The following is a 19372-nucleotide window of genomic DNA, read 5'->3' on the forward strand; positions in this document are numbered from 1 at the left end:
TTCGGCTCTAGCATTACTCGTGTCTCCCCTCTCTGCTCTTCTCCACATCCCCATTATCCACGTCTAGTGGTAAACAGTAAGAGCGAGCAACCATGCCCGACGACATCGAGCAGGGCTACAACAAGGGCACCATCAAAGCCCACGATGTCCTCGAAGACTCCCAATCATCCAAAGCCTCAATCGAAGTAGGACAAGAACATCTAGCAGGCGTCACCCCTCCCCACGAATCATTCGAAGGATACCATCGTTTCGATCCAACAGCAACATGGACACCCCAAGAAGAAAGAAAGCTCGTCTTCAAAACAGACCTGATGCTCCTAACATGGATTTGTTTCATGGTACCTCCTCCCATACCCATCTATGCAAATCAAAATCACAATCTAACCAAGCTGAAAACCAGTTCTTCGGCCTCCAGCTCGACCGCGGCAACCTCTCCAACGCACTGACAGATCATTTCCTAGCAGATCTAAACATGACCACAGATGACTACAACAACGTACGAAACCCCCTTTCACACCCATCCACCATCCCATCAACTAACCCTCTCGAAATAACACAGGGATCAACGATCCAACTCGTCTGCTTCCTCGCCGCAGAATTCCCCGTCCAGCTTCTCATCAAGAGATTTGGCTTCAAGCGCGTCCTCCCTGTCATGATGCTCGCTTGGAGTCTAGTTTCCTGGACGCAGGCGTGGATGACCAGTCGGGCCTCGTTCTATGTGACTAGGGCGCTTATTGGTGCTTTCGAGGGAGGGTTTATCCCAGGTACAATTCTCTTTGCGACGTACTTTTATAAGACGAAGGAGTTGTCGGTGCGATTGGCGTTTTTCTGGTCGACGTTGAATGTGAGTATCCTCCACTGGATGGTGATGGAGATGGGGATGAGGGATAAGATTGGGCTAATATATGATGATGGGGATGTTCTAGGTTGCTCGCATTGTCTCGTCCCTGCTAGCTGCTGGAATTCTGCAGATGCGTGGCGTTGAGGGAAAGTCAGGCTGGTTCTGGCTTTTCCTGATCGATGGACTGCTCACTTTTGTTATTGGGTTGGTTGTATGTGACTCTTCATCTCCTGTAATAAGAGAACCGTTGCTAACAGCCAAACAGAGTCTCTTCTACCTCCCCAGTTCCCCAACAAACACCAAGAGCGCCCTCTTCCCTCGCCCATGGTATTCCGAGCGTGAAGAGATAATCATGATTAATGTACGTACCTTCAGCCAACATGGAAGACATATATTAACCCCAATAGCGCCTCCTCCGCGACGACCCTTCCAAAGGCCTAACGCACATCAACGAACGCGCCACCCTCCACGACATCTTCGAAGCATGGAAAGACCCCTCGATGTGGGGTCTCTACTTCATCGGCCTAGTAGCCTACATCCCTCAAAGTCCCGTGCAATCCTACCTCTCGCTCACTCTGACTCGTCTCGGCTTCGACACCTTCGACGCAAACATGCTCTCGATTCCGTCCGCCGCGTTACAGATCATTCTGATGCTTGCTGTTTCCAAGAGTAGTGATATCTTTGGCGAGCGGACGTTCCATTGCCTCTTCGGGGAGTTTTGGTCGCTGCCGCTGTTGGCGGCTTTGGTTGCGTTGCCGAATTATGGGTACAATTGGGCGCGATTTGCGGTTTCAACCATGATCTCCGGGTATCCGTACTTTCATCCGATTGTGTCGGCATGGATTTCGGAGAATACGTTTGATGTGAAGAAGAGAGCGATTACGGCGGCGACGTATAATGTTATTGTGCAGATTGGGTCGATTATTTCTTCGCGTGAGTGTTCCAACCCTGGTGATATACATGAAAGCTGGTGGTGGTAGCTGACTGACGGTTGAACAGAGATCTACCGGACGAGTGACTCGCCGTATTATTACACTGGGAATAAGGTGCTCATTGCCCTATGTGTGCTCTCGTTGGTGGTGTTCGTCGCCCAACGTGAGTTCTTGCGGCATCTGAACAGACAGAAAGAGAGGAAATGGCAAGCCATGTCTCCCGAGGAGCGGGTTTTGTACCAGTCTGACAGGGAAGCACGAGAAAAGGAGGGAAATAAGCGGTTAGACTTCCGCTTCAAATACTGATGAGATGAGTGTATTATAATAAAACATGCCGGTAATGGTAATCTGGACGTTATACTTGGTTCTTGGGCATAATGTGACTGAATTCGCTTCATGATGTACCGGTCAAACAGCAAATGGGTATATTTGAAGAATCGTGCTCATGAAAGGGTGGGGAATGCGTTTGCTAGGAAAGCAGAAATCCTTCACCAGACAAGACTGCATCTGAAAAGTCATTGCTTGAAAAGTTGAGCTCAGGTGTGAACTGACCCTCCGGAATTTGCGAGATGAAATCATTTATCAGCATTTCGACAGAGCCAGAGGGTAAAGCAGGTGACAGTGAGGCGAAACTCAAGGGTGTACTCCTTGCACCCTCCAGTGGTAACGAGTATGGCAGCAAATTGCCGAAAGAGGGGTCATAGACGCTCTGAGAAGACTCGAGTTGCGGAGAAATCGTTGACTCCAAAAACTCAGGAAACAGCATGTCTTCCAGTGGCTGAAGAGCGTTGTACCCACTCTGCGCGTGGTGCTCGAGACTAAGACTATCTTGTATATGCCCTTGGCCCACAGACTGCATTGCAGGGAGCTGAGCCTCAGTGGCAGCAGACCAATTATTGAGCGTGCTGATGTCGTCAGCTATGGGACCTGCAGCTTCCATTGCAGTAGTAGCCCGTTTATGGGCTAGATCCTCTCCACCTGACACAGAAGTAGTGGTCGCAGGTAGCATTTTACTCTTAACTGGTGGATGCGGTTCTCTTATTGGAGGCGTTAATGCAGGACCGCTTCTAGCTTGCGCATCTGCCATCATCTTATACAGTAACTCAGCTAGCTCTTTGTTGCCCCCACCTCTGAAAGTGGAGAGGATGGAGTGTAGTCGGGCTAGAATGCTGCTGGGGCGGCTTTCATTATCCCAAGAAGGCGCCCGTGGCAACATTGCGAGGTCTATTACGGCATCGGCGAGTGAGCTGGCGATCTCATAGAGTTTCAACTCCTGGAAGATCTGATCAGTAGTCATTCCGCTAGGGCTACCGAGACTAACATACCATACCGAGCCCATGGGCTTCGATCGCCGCTCGTGGTAGTTGGGATACTATGTTCAATAGCTCCTTTGCGACCACGATCGGAAAGGATGGAGAAGTGGGCCAATGAACAGACGATCCATGAGCGCTTTTCTTGGACGAGAATTTCCACAAGATCATGCGCATCCAATGTCGGGTAACGCAAAGATCTGCTTTCTGTACGTCTGAAATATGATCCAACAGAGCTGACCCGTCCTGCAAATTATCTTGCAATAGCCTAAGAAAACGGCTGTCTAGGTTAGGGATTTCGCTAGACAGTGGCTCAAAGCCTCCCTGATCATCCTCGATAATGTCGAACATTTTAGACTGCTCGAACAGTCGGAACAGATTAAGCAGTTTCAGGAAGGCCGGCAGAACCTGGGGCTCATCATTCGCATCAAGCTCTGGGGTTGAGATATCTGTCCTCAAGACTACGGGGAGTTTGTGGAGGATGCAGACGCCGCTATGAGATCGTTAGGACAATGACACAAAGCAAGACTGGTTCACTTACCGTTCAGTGACAAACAACAGCCATAGCACACGGCGACGCATTTGTTGCTCTTCCGGGGGAAGGCCAGCGTACGAGACTTCTCGATGCAGACACATCATCTGGGCGAGTGTAATAGCCTCTCTCAAGTATAATAGTGATTCACTGGCGCCCGATTGGTGGTTCTCAAAGTATACATGAAGGAAAAAAGCCGTCCGGACATTATTTAAATTGAGCCTTGATCGGTAATCGCAGGATCTGCGGGCCTTCATGCACTCCGCAGCAAATGTTTCCGCAGTCACCGACTTGTCAGGGAGAGAATTTTGCCCTAGCCTTAATTGAGCGATCGTTGCCGCTGCCACAGCAGTTGCCAATGCATATGTCTCGTGGTCATTCTCCTCAGTATCCTGCTGCAAACTGGACATGACACTTTCGACATCCACGACAGGCCAGACTGGATACATTCGCACGTGGTATATATAAAGCGGGGATGCGAGAACATTGGTGGGTATCCGAGATCTGTGTCGCTCAACGAATTAGACGGTTATAAGCACACTAAAGTGGCAGTTTCAGGGCGACGGAACTCCATATTTTGCACGACGACCCGGGAGATACGAGAATGGTCATTAACGCACCTTTCCGATTTTGCACCGCATTCTCGCTGTACTGGTGTCGAGGCGTGGTCGGTTTCTAGTACCTCCCCGCTCTGAGGGACTGAGGGTAGAGCATCATGTACCTCGATACCGCGTTGAGCTTGGTCTATAAGGTACTTTGTCGTTGCGCGCAGCTTCTGAGGACCACGAGGTTGCTGGACCCGAATGTAGGTACACTTGATGCGTGCATTGAAGCAGGACCGGCATGGCTGGCCACCACCGCAGCGAATCTTCCGAATCTTACATCCGTCGCATGCTTTCTTGGTTATACTTGCTCTGGAGGACATCTTTGCGGTTGTCAAGTCACAGGCGTAGCGCAAACGTCTCTGATTGAATGCATGACAAAAAGAAACAGGAAGGTATTGTGGGAAAAGTTGAACGGCGATGGGCTGTCAGTTGAGCCGAAAATCAGCCAGTAGCGTGACGCTGCATATCCCAAAAGACGCGAGGAGACAGTCAACCCGAGGTTATTGCGGGGCAAAGCCTACGCATTCCCTGAGTGGTGCAGCTTGAAGCGACGCCTGGTGCAAACGTGGCGTATCCGAGTTGATCGATGGAGCAGTTCGGGTGACTTCGTTGCACAAGCTGCTGTATTGCTTGACTTTTGATTTTTTGTCGGAAATGTGTTGCAATGATACGATGAGGGTGTCTAATGATAGCGGGTGATTGCGCCTTCAACTCCACGCGGCACGCCATTATCGAGACCCACCCCGTGTGCCTGGATTGTCCATCGCAGACATCAGGGGACGAGCTCCGTGAAAAGCACTATCTTCTTGGAAACAGAGACATAAAGATTAATATGTAGAGATCATGCACCAGGGAAAGCAGCGAAACAGTTACTGTAACGGTCACAGGAGGGTTAGGCGGCTTGCAGGAGGTTGCATCTAATGCGTCGGCTTCAAACCTCCCATCATAGGCATTTGGTATCCCATAGGGCGGTCGCGAAGCAATTAGTGGTATGAAAGACCATAATTGGGCCATGCTTGCAGAAAAACATAGAAGACATGGTAGAAATGCAAGAGATGAAGAAATTTTTCCCCAAAGGTGAACGGATGTACTTGTAGGAACTCGGTCGCCGCTGGCTGGACTATAAACGGCTGTCTGCCTGCTGTCACCTGACAAGCGTACTATCTATAATGAGATCGATCCCACAGATTGCACTCATTTACTCCAATTATCCCTGCTCAGACCTCTCCTCCACTCTTGTGGCCATTACTATCTTCACATTGCTACACTTCACTTGTAGTGCATGGGAGACGAAGATAGAGCCTGTGCAGCCTTTCTCGGACCCGGCTAAGACCACTAGTGCCCATGCTAAATCATCCAGGCTAAAGCAGAGCCAGACCCTCCGAGTATTCCTCCGACGCCTCTGCTGGCCTCCGCATTTGCCCCTCTTTAACTTGTTGCTCGTATGATTGGCCTTTACAAAGCACGAGGACCCGGGAATCTTGTCACGAACAGCTCTCATTCGAGTCCAGTACAATGGCCGCCTCTGCCTGACCAATCGCTGCCAGGTCGCGATGGAAGCTCCCCCGGCGCGACGCAATGGCTGTCGCTACCAGATAAATTGGTTCCATGACCCCTCACGAATTGCAATCAATACGCTCTGTCTTTCCCCCCGAATCCCCTTTTACGAACCACTGGCTCTCAAAGGATATTTTTACTCATAATCATGGCCTGGCCAAACAAGAACAAGGATATGCTCTACCGGCGGGTGGGGAATTCTGGTCTACATGTGTCTGCACTTGGACTGGGAGGTTGGTTGACGTGAGTATTCTGCCTCATTCCAGGGATAAATGGGCACATGGTCAACTCTATCGTCTAATAGATTTGGCGGTCATGTCGACAACGGTAGGTACCACTGTAGCCACCCCAAGGTACACCAACAGCTAATTCCTTGCCCTAGAAATCACGTTCAACTGCATGAAGCAAGCCTACGACTTGGGAATCAACTTCTTCGACACAGCTGAGAGCTATGCGGGCGGACAATCAGAAATTGTCATGGGTCAAGCCATCAAGAAGTTTGGCTGGAAGCGCAGCGATCTCGTCATTAGCACCAAGGTACGTGCCATTCTTTATACAACCAAGGTAGCCATAGGCTTAAATCATCAACAGCTCAATTGGGGTCTGGCAAACGGCGAAATCTTGATCAACAACCACGGCTTGTCGCGCAAGCACATCGTCGAAGGCACACGAGCATCTCTCGAACGTCTACAGCTCGAATATGTCGACATCATATACGCCCACCGCCCCGATCGCCTAACACCCATGGAAGAGACGGTTCGAGCCTTCAACCATGTCATTGAGAAAGGCTGGGCATTTTACTGGGGTACATCGGAATGGTCTGCGGACGAGATCAGCGAAGCGTGCGGCATTGCCAGGGCTCTGGGACTGATTGCGCCCATCGTCGAACAACCTTTGTACAACATGTTGGATCGGCAGAAGGTGGAAGGGCAGTTCCAGCGACTGTACTCCCGCTGCGGCATTGGGTTGACCACCTTTTCGCCCTTGAAGATGGGTCTCCTCAGTGGCAAGTACAACGATGCGACGACACAGCCTCCACCAGGATCTCGCTTCGCTGAGAGCAACGACAAGTTCGCAAGCAGCGTACGCAAGGACTGGGAGAACGAGCAATGGGCTGGGAACATCAAGAAGATCGTGGGACTGAAGGTATGTTACTGCCGTCGATCAACCAAAGCATATCGCTGACAGGATTCTAGGAAATCGCGGACAAGATGGGAGTCAAGCTGTCGCAATTGGCCCTGGCATGGTGCCTAAAGAATGAGAATGTCTCCGCCGTGATCACCGGTGCCTCTCGGCCAGAGCAGGTTGTTGACAATGTCGAGAGTCTGAAGTTGCTCCCTCGCCTGACACCAGAGATTATGGCCGAGATCGACGAGTATTTGCAGAACAAGCCAGAGCAGGACCCAGCCAGACAGGACTAATAGCAACCAGCAATAATGTAGACATGACAAAAGCATAAAATGAAAGCAATCATACAAATCCCAGTTGACCCAACTCCTTACATAGAACCCACAAGCACGTGTCCGCACCCCCTTCTCACCTATTACATCACCCCCGCATTTCCCTCCCTCCACCTTTCCCCTCTCCCCCATACTCCACCAACCATCTTTCCTTCACTACTAACAACAACAACAACAACAATGACCATACTTCATGAATCCACTCCCCCCACAAACCACCCCCAACCCACCATCCACCCAACACCATTCTAATAATCAAAACACCCCCCAGAGCGAAGCAAAGAAACCTCCCCTCCTCGCCCTCCCCCCCGAACTCCACCTTCAAATCACCTCCCACCTCCCCCTCCTCCCGGACATCTACTCCCTCCAAGCAACATGCACGTACTTCTACACCCTCCTCCCACAACCCACGCACTCCGCCCTCCTCGCAGCCGAAACCACCGACTACGCCGTCGCCCACAACCTTTACGCTTGCCGATACTGTCTCCGACTGCGCCCCGGCTCCTTCTTCGCGGACCGGATGCTCCGGCGCGGAAGAGGTCGGTATGGGCGGGACAGGGCGAAGAGGTTCTGTGTTGATTGTGGGGTTATGCCAAGGGGGGAGGGCGAGGGCGAGGAGGCGAGGTATGGGGCTGGGGCGTTGGTGAGGGTGGAGGGCGAGCTGAGGGTGTTTTGTGGTGGCTGTGGCGGGTTGAGGAGGGTGGGGATGGTGTTGGGGGTTGCGGGTGGTGTTGGTGGTGGGGGGAAGAGGGAGAGGGTCGTTTGTGAGGGGTGTTGGAGGGTGTCGGGGTGGATTTGATGGTTTTATGGGGGTGGTGTATTGTGTGATACCCATTTGATGTTTATGGTTTGTTCTGTGTTGGAAGGGATGAGATGGGGATGGGGATGGGGAAGAGGTAAGTAAGTGGAGGATGTGCTTTTAGTTAAATTGGCTGAACAGGAATACCAACACCAGTTGACAGGACATAAAATCCAACGCTATAGAAACCATTTTAGCGAGCCGTTGATCTCAATGCCCTCTTCCTCCTCGTCGTCATCATTGTCATCATCGCTCCGTGCATCAAAGTCGAAGTAGAAGTCCGCGTGCTCGTCAGAAATATCACACTCGGTCAATATCAATGTACTGGTCTGGTCCAAACATGTCCACGATCTACCAATCCCCTTCGCTATGGCTTGCTGATCCTGCGGGTTCACCTCCGCTAAGTACCGAATGCCGTAGGAGACTTTGTATCCTTCTTGAACATCATCCGAAGACTCAGCAGGGCTGGCGAGAGCGACCATATCATCTTCGGGGGCAGATCGCTGGACAACGATCCCACATCTATAGTGAGTCACATATACATCGTGAACGGTTCCGGTGGTGGGTGCCTTCAATCCCTTAATAAGGTACTTTTCCAGCACTCCCGAGTCGCTAGTACTCTGCTTCTGAGAAGTCCACATTCTCTGAACCTTAGCATAGCGAATACTACTCTTCTTCAATGCACTGATCATCAAGTCCCGAAGAGTCGCCTCGCGCCGCTCTTTCACAGGCGTAGTAGAGCTATCAACGTAATCTTCCGCTGCTGCAAATAGAACAGTGAGAATACACGCCATCAGGACCGCCAGTCCATAGCGGCTGCCAACCTGTAGAATGTTGCAGATGCATTCGGTCAGGACAGCTGTGGCCATTATGTATGTGAGCCTGCACAGACGGATCAGTTAACTGTTCGATATGAAGCACCGGGGATCCTAATAACTTATTATGACTGTGTCCCATGGCACGAATAACCCTACCCATTATCTTGGAGAGATGATCTTCTTCGCACTCATCATGCGCCAGCGAGTTCTCGTACCGCTTCAAATCACGAGCGAGTTCGAAATCGTGCCCCCAGGCATGCACTGCTATTTCTCCATTTAAAACTCCTCCGTCTGTGGTGATTGAGTATACCTGGGCTGCTTCGTGGGATGCGAGCAAAAGGAGTATAGGTCTGAGCATTCTGGTGGCTGTTTCATAGTCCAGAATATTTCCTGACTGGGATGTGCTGGAAAGTGGACTTATGTTAGCAGTGCACAACTAAGCAATTAGTCAAATTATGACATACTACCTGAAGTCACGATATTTCGAGTACACAAAGCACACAAGCAAGCAGGTGACGTTCAGAATACCTCCAACAATTCTATTCAGACAACCGAGGATCATGGCGGCGGTATTTGACTGCTTGTTGAAAATGCTACGCGCAGTTTCGCGAGGCACGCGAGCATCATAATTTGATAGCAGGGCTGTGACCTGAGGAGCGAATTCCGTGAAGTATGCGCCACTGATGAGTTTATTCACGATTAAGGGGCTTGAGCGGTAGTCGGTGAAGTCACGAGGATATGCTCCGGGTATTTTGATTATGGAATCCATGATTGCGGTTTGGTCGTAGGGGTGAAGGGGTGAAGGAGGAGGATAGTTTGTGCTACGCATTATGGGAGAGGAGGTATTTGGTGTTGTATAGTATGTTTGATTGTGGGTTTGAATTTGGGTTGCCGTGCCAATCTCTAGAGGTTGGTAAGTAGTGAATGGCAGGGTGAGGCTGTTTAGTTATAGTTCTCAGGCTTTGGAAACAGAGCCTCATGGTATTGGTGATACAGAAACAACTTGTGTATACTCTATTTAGGAATGAGATGAGCGGTACTTCTGTTAGAGATCGTTCTCTAGTAGAACTCAGGAATACTGTATTAGTGGCATTCTTTAGTAAACCAAGAAGAAATCGGAGTCAATGCATGCTAATCACAACCCAGACCGAGCAGAAACAGCTAGGAAGATAGAATATTCTCCGATAGCATGCGTGCAAAGTCAATGCTGCCTATGAGCCCTCGTGTCATATACTAGTCCATGGCACAATTCTCGACCTGATTTGACGCACCATGCCAGAAATCTAGATACAACCAGCAGGAAATGCACCATTCAAGGAATAGTCAACCAAGAACTGCCGTCCAGATTAGATGACTAGCCCAGGGGCCGGAATCAAGATCCAGCAACCTTAAGCGCGGATATGCCAATCAGACCGGATCTCCCACACTTAGCTCTAATGACGCCATATAGTAAACATATCACCAAACATGAACTCTAAAGTAGATATCAACATAGTACCTAAATAACTATACTACATACTCGGTGAATTCCATTGTCAACAAAGCAAATTCCAATAATCCACCCTTGCTTACCCCGCCAGCCAATCCGAAAATCTCCTGCAAAAGCAAGCCACTCGGGATTTACCAATCCTGCTGACAGCACCAATCGAGTCTTCCCAGACGTCAGTAATTTAATCCACGAGCAAGAAGCAAAACACTATAGAACACAGTAAGCATCAGGGTTGAACAACATACTTCAAACATCAGATCAGACCACAAGAATCATTACTGATTCCATCACTTTCCATCAGGGTGTATGATCGTCCACCGCCATTCCGCTGATTTGTCATCTCAGCTTCACGTTTAGGAATCAACCCCTCTTCACTCTCCGCCTTTATCCGTTCTATACAATATTTAACCCAAGGACTGTCCTCTTCTTGATTGATTCATCCAGATCCAAATCCAATCCAAACTCTACCTTTACATCACAATCCAGATACAAACCTCATAACAACCGTCAAAATGTCCTTCGGAACCATCTACACCTACCCCAACAACCCCCGGGTCATGAAGGTACTCACCACCCCTCCCTTCACTCATCACCACCAATTAACCAACCCCTAAACATAGACCCAAGCGGCTGCCAACTTCAACAACCTCACCCTGACCGTTGCGGACTTCAAAATGGGCGAAACCAACCGCGACCCTGTCTTCCTCAGCAAATTCCCCTTGGGCAAGGTCCCCGCCTTCGAAGGCGCCGACGGCACTTGCCTCGTCGAATCCGACGCCATCACACAATATGTGGCCGAGAGCGGTCCCGCGGCAGGTCAATTGGTCGGCAGCACTCCCGCTGAACGTGCTCTGATCCGTCAATGGATCTGCTTTGCGGACGGGGAGGTGCTGGGCGCGGTGACTTCGATGGTGCTGTGGCGGATCGGGTACAAGGCGTACGATGAGGCGACAGAGAAGAGTGGACTGGAGAAATTGACTCGCGCGCTGGGGGCCTTGGAGAACAGGCTTAAGGAGAGGACGTGGGTGGCAACAGAGAAGTTGAGCTTGGCGGATATTAGTGTTGCCGCGGCGCTGTATTGGGGGTTCTCGATGGCCATTGATGCGGAGATGAGGAAGGAGTATCCTGGTGTGGTGGCTTGGTATGAGCGCGTTATTGAGAGTGAGCATGTCAAGGAGGCATTTGGTCCTAAGGTCTTCGTGGAGAAGAGGAAGGAGCCTGAGAACTAAGGGAAGGAATGGATTGGGGCAGGTCCGCAATCATGACTTATGATTTGACTTAATTAGGAAATAGCAATGCAAGTTGACTGTGATCAAATGAACTAACAATGTATTGGTTCTCTGCTAGCGATACATACCATTATGGGTCCAGCCACAACCAGCAGCCCTGCTATGAATGTGTCTGGTACAGATGTATGAACAGAACAACAGGTAGGGCTTGCTGCACGAGCAGAAGGATGCAAGCAACGTATACCTTTTGGCAATTACAGACGAGCATGGAAGTTCTGATCGCCCCTCCGCATTGATCGGGCCAAGTTTCGACTGGCTCGGTCGGCAATGGCCATGTTGGTGATCATGGGGTTGACGCCACTGGCGCTGGGGAAGACGGACGCATCAACCACATACAGACCCCGGGTGCCCCAGACTTGACAGTCCGAATCCACCACACTGGTTCTCGGCGACTTGCCCATTCGACACGTCCCCATCTGATGCGCGCTAGCAAACATGGTTCGCTCCGGATCAGCGGGTTTCTTGCGACGCACTTCCGCGATCCAAGCTTGAAGGGCTGCATTGTTGGCGCCCTCTGCATCCTCCGTGTCGGAATCGGTAGGGCGGATGAACGGGGGCACTTCGCGCCAGGAAGTGTGAAACTCCTTTGCACCCGAAACGTATGCCATCTTTGCACTAGCGATTAGACCTTCGACAATGTGCTTACGGTCCATAGGTGAAACAGTATAGTCAATGCGAATTCGTCCATCACCTGGGTCGGGATAAACACGACCGGAGCCTTGATCGCGAGCGAGCATGATAAGACCAGCCATGCGGGGCAATTTCTGCACCCAGAGCTTATAGTCGAGACCATTCCTCCAGGGGAACAGAGGGAGAAAAGCTGCGGGCACCATTGACAAGGCCTCGATCTTAACCCCATGTCCTTGGTTATCTAGGTTCTCGAACTCATTGACAACGGTTGTCAGGGCAGCACCTTCCCAAGGGCGAAATTCCTCTTCCAGCACTGCACCCGCAATGATAACTGTGAAAACCATTAGCACGTGCACCATTTCCCGAATGGACGCATCTTACCAGGGTGGAGGTGGAGGTTCCGGCCAATGTGGGGATTCTTCAATCCACTGCGCAGGAGCAGCAAAGGACTTTGCAGAGTGCCGCAAGAGACCACAACACGTTTCGCTTTGATGGTGACATTTCGCTTTACTGCAGTTGCACCTGCACGGCCTAGGTATGCATCCCGGGATGTCCACACCCCCTCGACCCCCGACGCTACCTGGCCATCTTTAGTGTCCGTGAATATGATTTTGTTTGCACGAAAGCCTTCAATGAAGGTTGCGCCGGCTGTCGCGGCATCTGCCAGGAAAGTTTCCGTGGGGCCCTTCTTCCCTGTCGAGTGGCAGCCGAGCGTACAGTAGCCACAATAATGCTCACCATGGCCCGTATTCTGAGGCACCGTCTTGGCAGAGTAGCCCATCCTCCGGGCCCCTTCGAGAATGAAGCGATTGGTCTTGTTATGCTTTATATGCTCAACGTCGACCCCCATCCGGTCCGAAACACGATCCATACAATTCTGGAACTCCATCGAGGTAAAGAAAGGCAGGCCGTTCTTCGCCCATTCCTCGCGTACAAAACTCTGCGTCTGCAGGGCAGCGGACCAATTGACGGTGCCACCGCCACCCCAGGTTGAACCAGCCAGCACAGCCATCGAGCCATCATCCGTCACGACGGCACCTCCTGACTCGAACATGCTAGTGAAAGCCTCGTTGAAGTTCATGGGAAAGTGATTTGACGTGTAGTGATAGGATTTGTCCAAGACCAAGACTTTATGGCCTGCTTCAGCCAAGTTCTTCGCAGCCACGCTACCACCACAACCACTACCAACGATGACGACGTCGGTCTCAATGGTCTCCGGCTCATCAGCCGGGGGGAATTGGAGGAAGGTGTGCTTGAAACCATCGGCAGGCTTGCCGTGCACTGGCACCCTTGGGAACCCAAGTACAGGAGCAAGAGTCGGGCTGAACTTGACCCAGGTTTGCTTGAACATCCCAGTGCAAGCCCTATATACACCTCGCAACGGGCTCAGCCGAGAAGTCTCCCATCCTCGGAAGATCTCTTCCCGAACGTGCAACGGTTGTTCATGGATCGGGGTAACGGATCCTGTCAGGAGAAGTGATCCCGCCCGGGTACTATTCTCATGTTAGCTTTGGCTGTTGTGTCTAAGACTGGGTGCGCACTTGAGAGCATTGAGGATAAACCCCAGGCCATTTCTCCCTTCGTCGTGCACATATTGGGAGAAGAGGCGCTGCAAGCCTTCCCGGAACAGAGGATTCGACGACGCGTCTTCCTCTAGGTACTGTGCCGCAATGGTGCCAGCGTCCGGGGAGCGAATGCTTTGAGTCAATGTTGCCAGAGATCTGTTCAGTTCGGAGTGCGGTATGACCTTAGTGGAGGGTGATTTGTATGCGGTGGGACTCCGGATAGAAGGAATGACCGTGTCCGCCAACGACAGCAGAGTGGTCCATTGCTGCTCTGTGAAGATCTTGGTGGATGGGACTGGAGGCAGTGGCACGTCCAGAGGAACGTAGTGAGAGGCTGTTTCAGCCATAGTGTGTGCGTGGTTCACCTGCTAGGATAGCGATATATGTATAGACGGTATCTATAAGATCAATGAGGGAATTGAAGATGACCAGCAACCATGTTCAACAGGAACCCGAGTGGAGCAGAGATGGCCCACGGCTGCTAATGGATTCGGCCCCTTCAAATAGCGGAGAAAGACGAGCCGTGTGAGCAGCCCAACCCAGGCGTAGGTAAATCCCAGAGAAGTAATGCTTGCGAAAGGAGGGGAGGCCAAGTGGCTAAGCCAGTCGTGCTGCCAGTCGGAAAGTGCGATCGATGAGAGCTAAATGCGCCAGGCACCCCGGAACCGTTTGTCCCAAACCCGGCGAACACGGGGTGCTCCCCATATTTTTGGCGATTGTGGGCGTTGTGATGATCAGCGCACGGCACCCGAGGCACATCAGAAAAGGAGAGCTGAGATGGGGAGCAGTGGGCCCATCCGAAAGTCTATATGGAGTAGAATTAGGAGCCATCAGCAGATGTTGAGGCTGTAAGTTCTGCTGGTTGGCTGAGGGGATGTTGCAAATCCACCGAGGTGAAAGAAGGAGCCTTTTTTGGGGGGTGCGGGGAATGGCACTCGTCGGCAAGGCAGTTGGCAGCTTGCAGTCACCATTGCCATGTGAATCGCGCATGCCAGTTCCGAGCTTGATTGACCTTAATATTATGCTCGACTAAGTACTTTGTACGCTTCCCTCCCCAGCAACTCTTTTAAGTATTCTCGTCACCATGTCGTGAGGGGGTGCGAGTCCTCGACGCGGTTCGGGATGGCATCTTCCGCGGTACATCCACGGGTGGCTTGCGAGGACAAGGCGCTGCACTCCATCATGATTGCTCCAGCCTTCCTGCTGCTCTGATATCCGCTGAATCAAACTCCAATATATCCCTGGTCCAACAACCTGCCCTCACAGCGAGCAGACAGAAGCCAAAGTTAACCGCTGTGCGTGACAATCCCATCCCGGAATGCGCGCGCCGAACCTCCGAGCGCGTAACTCTGGCTGATTCCGCTGCCAGACATCCAGGCTGTTGTTGGATCACGATGTGATTCAACTGGTGCTCTCGCCAGCTCACGGCTGAGATTTTTGCATATAACTGTCGTCTTTGTCCTCCTGAGCTGGACTGAAATCATCAATATCTCTTGTCCAGAACTGATCCAAATGGGAGCAGTCGACCGTGTGCACAACATCTCCAAATTGTGACTTTGTGGTTCCATTTCCTTATAGATTTTACTTTATATCTTTTGAGAAGCGAGACAGTTGTATTACAGACCTCCTGGAGAGGCCACCCGTATTTCCGACCGTGCATCGTGGATAGAGGAACCCCCTGCAGGCCCGGTCATACGTGCCGCACATTCCACGTTGAGCATCCACGCCTGCGTGGGTTGAACACGTCTGATTCAGTCCCAACAAGGCCTCTATCCTCGGAAGATCATCTACACAGTCCACAATGTCGAGTGAGGTTGGCCGACCGACGCTAAGTCAATCTCCCAGCAATGGGCATCCCAAATGCACCCTTCCTCTAGAGAAGGTGTTTTCAATCCAGATAGGAACTGAGCTCTTCCGTCTTTCGGGAGCTTCGATTGCTTCCGATGGTCAGTCGACCCCAATGAGTCGCCCTCATGCTGTTCCTTGCTAAATTTTTCTGGAGCCCCGTCATACTTTTCCCGCTTCTTCGAAGAACAGCTTCGCCTGAACGGAGACAGCAATGTCAGGACCCTGTATATCGACCGTGATCCTACCACGTTTCAGGAGATTGCCAGGCATCTGCAAGGTAGGCAGCACGTCTCGCAAAATTGCAGCGTCTCAACTAACTGTCGGCAACTAGGCTACCATATACAGCCCAAAGATGGGCCGCAGTTCGTCAAGTTCTTCGCGGATGCCCAATTCTATAGCCGTAGGAGATCCACGCCCTTCACATCATTGAGAAAGCAAGTACTGACATTACCAGTTCCTCGATTGATCTCCCAGCTGTTCGAGTCGGAGATCTTCATCCGTATTGGCGGCCACAACTTCCAGATTCCTCGCGATATCTTCTCCAGCCCAGGGGATTCGCCGAATTTCTTTACACTGGGATTCGCCGCCTTCTTCGCCTCGCCACTGGAAGTATTTCCCGGGCTGGACCGTCAAGGCCTCCTACGCCCTCCAGCCATCACCCCACCCAGCGTCCCCAGCCGCTCGGGGGAGGTCTTTGCGCAGCTCCTCCATCTCCTTCGCGGATATCCTCTGGATATTCGAAACGAAGCGCGTCGTGCAGAGCTCCTGCGGGATTGCCGCTACTTCCATCTGCGGGGCCTGGAGCAGCAGCTCATACCACACCATATCAGCTTCAATCCGATCCGCAAACGGGATGAGATTGTCATCCGTCTCGAAGACGTCCGTCGATCGGGCATCGACGTAGACGACATCCCTCTTCCTCCTGGCCACAGTCAGGCTGACGCCATGTCTGCAGCCTTGGTCACTTACTCTCGCCCGTTTGTCGATGATAAGAAGTACGATCTGATCCTCGAGATAGGGGACGAAAGCACCATCCTTGACATCACCAGCAGACGTCCCACCTTTTTGGGCTCCACAAAAGCCCGCGTGAGCAGCCTTCTGCAGGTGATAGCGGGCAAGAAGGGAGACCAGAACCGACCAGCGGGACAAAAGGAGAGTGCACCGGAAGACCGTCTGTGGGCCTCTCTCTCCATGGATACCGACATGACAGTCGATGGGGAAAGGGAGTATTTCCCCGACATTCTCCGGGAGAGCATGTCGGGGTCGGAAAGTTTGTTGGAGGAGCCGTCGAGGAAGCGCAAGCGCGTTGAAGAGGCTTCCATTAATCGTCCATGGATTGTGCGCAACGGACAGTGGCGGCTGTGCATGCAACCGAGGGCCAAGGGAGATGGGATGGATATCGTCATGATTGCAGTGAAGTTGGAGGTGTTTACGTTGCAAAGGACGCGCAATAAGCAGAGGAAGTTCCTTTCGTCTTGATCGTTCTATACCTATACATTACTTTGCTTTTAATGCTGTACATGTCCGTTTACTCTACTTTATGATAGACTCATGACTCTCAATCCGAGAATCCTTCCCACTCGTCCTCCCCATCTTCTTCATCCCCATCCTCATCCGCATCCACCTTCTCATCCTGAATCTCCTTACTCTCCCCATCCTCATCCCCATCTCTCACAAACCCAGCAACAAAGAAACCCCCAGTTCCCTCCTCATCCCCCGGCCAACACCGCAGACATCCCTCCAACTCCTCATCCGACAGCGTCACCTCAGCCCCAACCCCATCAACAGTAGTAGTAGCAGCAGCAGAACCACCACCAACCCCCCTCTCCTCCCTAATCCCCCTATGCACCCACTTCCTCATCCCCACCGGCTGCTCATCCCTCCTCAGAACCCTCCACCCGCGCGTCTTCGCCACCTCCGACGCCAAGATCCTCGAAACCACCGCCTCGTTCTCCAACAAATGGATCGAGCACGTACTATACGTGACTCTCGTCGCGGCAGGGAAACTCAGCGCGTGCTCGACAATCCGCGTCTGCAGATTCGATAGCTTGATGAGGCGCTCCTCAGTCATTCCGGTCACTGGGACGTCGTTTTCGTCTGTTGCCGAGGGGGATTCTGTGGGGGGTTTCTTTCCTCCGTGGGTTTCGTCCTCGTCGTTGGCGCGGCGCTTGCGCTTTTTCCCAGTAGAGGAAGAGGAGGAGGTAGTAGACTCAGGGAGCGTTAGCTTGGGCACGTCGTCCCGACCGATGATCCCACTTCCTGAGCAGCTAGGATCGAGGAGCAAGCCTGAGACGTTCTCGAATCGGGGATCGGTCGGATCCAGAGCGAGGAAGTCCTGCCCCGGGAGGACAGTCACCATGGTGTCTGCGCCGGCGGTGGAGACCATCTTCTGGAGAGTTTTTGCTCGGATGGGCGATTGGTCCATTGAGAAGATGTGGTAAGTCCCATTTGCGGTTTCCCCCTTCTTATTTTTATGAGTATGTTGCTGCTTTGCCAACAACGACGCCATATGCGTCGTCTTGTTCCCCGGCGCAGCACATCCATCCAACAATCCTTTGGAAGTGTCCCACCCCTCATCCTCATCCCCAACAAGGAGATACGCCGGGAAGCAACTCGCCTTATCCTGCAAGATAATCTCCCCATTTTTATACGCCGGCGACGAAGTAAACTCCGCTCCCGGCGCAACGGCAATTAAATCCGGGACATGGGGGTCGAGCACCATCCTCTTCGGGAGAGTCAACTCCGCTAACGACGAGACCTGTTCGTAGCCTGCGAACGTGGTGGAGAGTTGCTTCTCCATTGTCGTGCGAATGTTGTTCACGCGCACCCAGCGCGGATAGATTGCTGTTGATAGGCCTGCTGCGCCCTGTAGTGCGAGCTTCTCCCGCGCGATGGCATCTTTCAGCTCCGGGATCGTGGCGCATCCGCGCCGCACTCGCGCTTTGGTGAATTCGCCGCGTAGTCGGGTCTTGTGCCGCTCGATGGTTTGGCGCAGGGGGTGCGTGGCTTTTGCGGCGAGGCCGGATTTGGCGAGGAGGTGGTCGTGGACGAGGAGGAGGGAGAGGAGGGGTGTTAACTGTGATGTTTGAGGGGCTTGGTTAGTTAGTATTCTCGTGAATGGATGGTGTGGAGCTGGGAGGGATGGGCGGGTGAAGGTATATATGTACCTTCGGTTCAAGTTTAAGGATCCCTGCTGCTTCTATTACTTCCTTGAGGAGAATGTCCCATTTCGAGGCTTCGATGATCAAGGCGTAGATTTGCGCCGGGGCGGATTTGATGTTGCGGGCGTTGTAGATGCGGGATTTGAAGGAGCCGCCGGTGGTGGAAGGGGCCGTGAGGATGGACACGGCGTCGTAGTAGAGGGACATGATGGTGAACAGTTGTGGTTATTGCATGGTAGTATGGTGGAGTTTGTTGCGATGACTTTATTGCGATGCGATGGAAAAGGAAAACTTGATGTTTGCACTGTTTGGTTCGTTGCTATCGGAGGTGATAGATAATACTTGAGGTGATGAACTACACTCATTTTCGAGAACTGAGTACCAAACAAACAATCATTATAAATGCTGAAATTCTATCTATATCACTAAGACTTGATACCACCATCACAATACGGTAAGCATGCCGAACCCTATCGCATCTGACCCCCTCACCCACAACCCGAATCCAACGCAAACTGATATGGAATAGTCTTATC

The 19372-nt window shown here is 51.9% G+C and overlaps 8 protein-coding genes across 8 annotated transcripts; 4 read left to right on the plus strand and 4 right to left on the minus strand.

The window, feature by feature from the left end:
• Positions 1-92: 92 nt before the first annotated feature.
• An01g09570 (uncharacterized protein) lies at positions 93-2079 on the plus strand (the record flags this gene model as incomplete). The annotated part of the gene is made up of 7 exons (XM_001389340.1): positions 93-338; positions 401-496; positions 560-844; positions 927-1052; positions 1107-1202; positions 1249-1774; positions 1841-2079. 7 exons carry the CDS (start codon positions 93-95, stop codon positions 2077-2079), a joined length of 1614 nt encoding a protein of 537 aa, XP_001389377.1.
• Positions 2080-2242: 163 nt separating this feature from the next.
• An01g09580 (uncharacterized protein) lies at positions 2243-4540 on the minus strand (the record flags this gene model as incomplete). The annotated part of the gene is made up of 4 exons (XM_059750601.1): positions 2243-3046; positions 3099-3576; positions 3625-4119; positions 4236-4540. The coding sequence occupies 4 exons, from the start codon at positions 4538-4540 to the stop codon at positions 2243-2245; spliced, it is 2082 nt and encodes a 693-aa protein (XP_059603304.1).
• A 1412-nt stretch (positions 4541-5952) lies between these two features.
• On the plus strand, positions 5953-7198 carry An01g09590 (uncharacterized protein; the record flags this gene model as incomplete). Its single annotated transcript, XM_001389342.3, has 5 exons — positions 5953-6020; positions 6082-6104; positions 6160-6314; positions 6369-6923; positions 6974-7198. 5 exons carry the CDS (start codon positions 5953-5955, stop codon positions 7196-7198), a joined length of 1026 nt encoding a protein of 341 aa, XP_001389379.3.
• Positions 7199-8215: 1017 nt separating this feature from the next.
• Positions 8216-9683, minus strand: An01g09600 (hypothetical protein; the record flags this gene model as incomplete). Its single annotated transcript, XM_059750614.1, has 3 exons — positions 8216-8860; positions 8958-9258; positions 9322-9683. The coding sequence occupies 3 exons, from the start codon at positions 9681-9683 to the stop codon at positions 8216-8218; spliced, it is 1308 nt and encodes a 435-aa protein (XP_059603305.1).
• A 1172-nt stretch (positions 9684-10855) lies between these two features.
• An01g09610 (uncharacterized protein) lies at positions 10856-11572 on the plus strand (the record flags this gene model as incomplete). The annotated part of the gene is made up of 2 exons (XM_001389344.3): positions 10856-10906; positions 10964-11572. 2 exons carry the CDS (start codon positions 10856-10858, stop codon positions 11570-11572), a joined length of 660 nt encoding a protein of 219 aa, XP_001389381.1.
• A 254-nt stretch (positions 11573-11826) lies between these two features.
• Positions 11827-14174, minus strand: An01g09620 (uncharacterized protein; the record flags this gene model as incomplete). Its single annotated transcript, XM_001389345.1, has 3 exons — positions 11827-12593; positions 12644-13755; positions 13804-14174. 3 exons carry the CDS (start codon positions 14172-14174, stop codon positions 11827-11829), a joined length of 2250 nt encoding a protein of 749 aa, XP_001389382.1.
• A 1454-nt stretch (positions 14175-15628) lies between these two features.
• An01g09630 (uncharacterized protein) lies at positions 15629-17154 on the plus strand (the record flags this gene model as incomplete). Its single annotated transcript, XM_001389346.3, has 4 exons — positions 15629-15773; positions 15830-15952; positions 16007-16075; positions 16130-17154. 4 exons carry the CDS (start codon positions 15629-15631, stop codon positions 17152-17154), a joined length of 1362 nt encoding a protein of 453 aa, XP_001389383.1.
• A 79-nt stretch (positions 17155-17233) lies between these two features.
• Positions 17234-19043, minus strand: An01g09640 (uncharacterized protein; the record flags this gene model as incomplete). Its single annotated transcript, XM_001389347.1, has 2 exons — positions 17234-18751; positions 18843-19043. The coding sequence occupies 2 exons, from the start codon at positions 19041-19043 to the stop codon at positions 17234-17236; spliced, it is 1719 nt and encodes a 572-aa protein (XP_001389384.1).
• Positions 19044-19372: the final 329 nt, after the last annotated feature.

Source organism: Aspergillus niger (genome assembly GCF_000002855.4).
Source record: "Aspergillus niger supercontig An01".
Taxonomy (NCBI): domain Eukaryota; kingdom Fungi; phylum Ascomycota; class Eurotiomycetes; order Eurotiales; family Aspergillaceae; genus Aspergillus; species Aspergillus niger.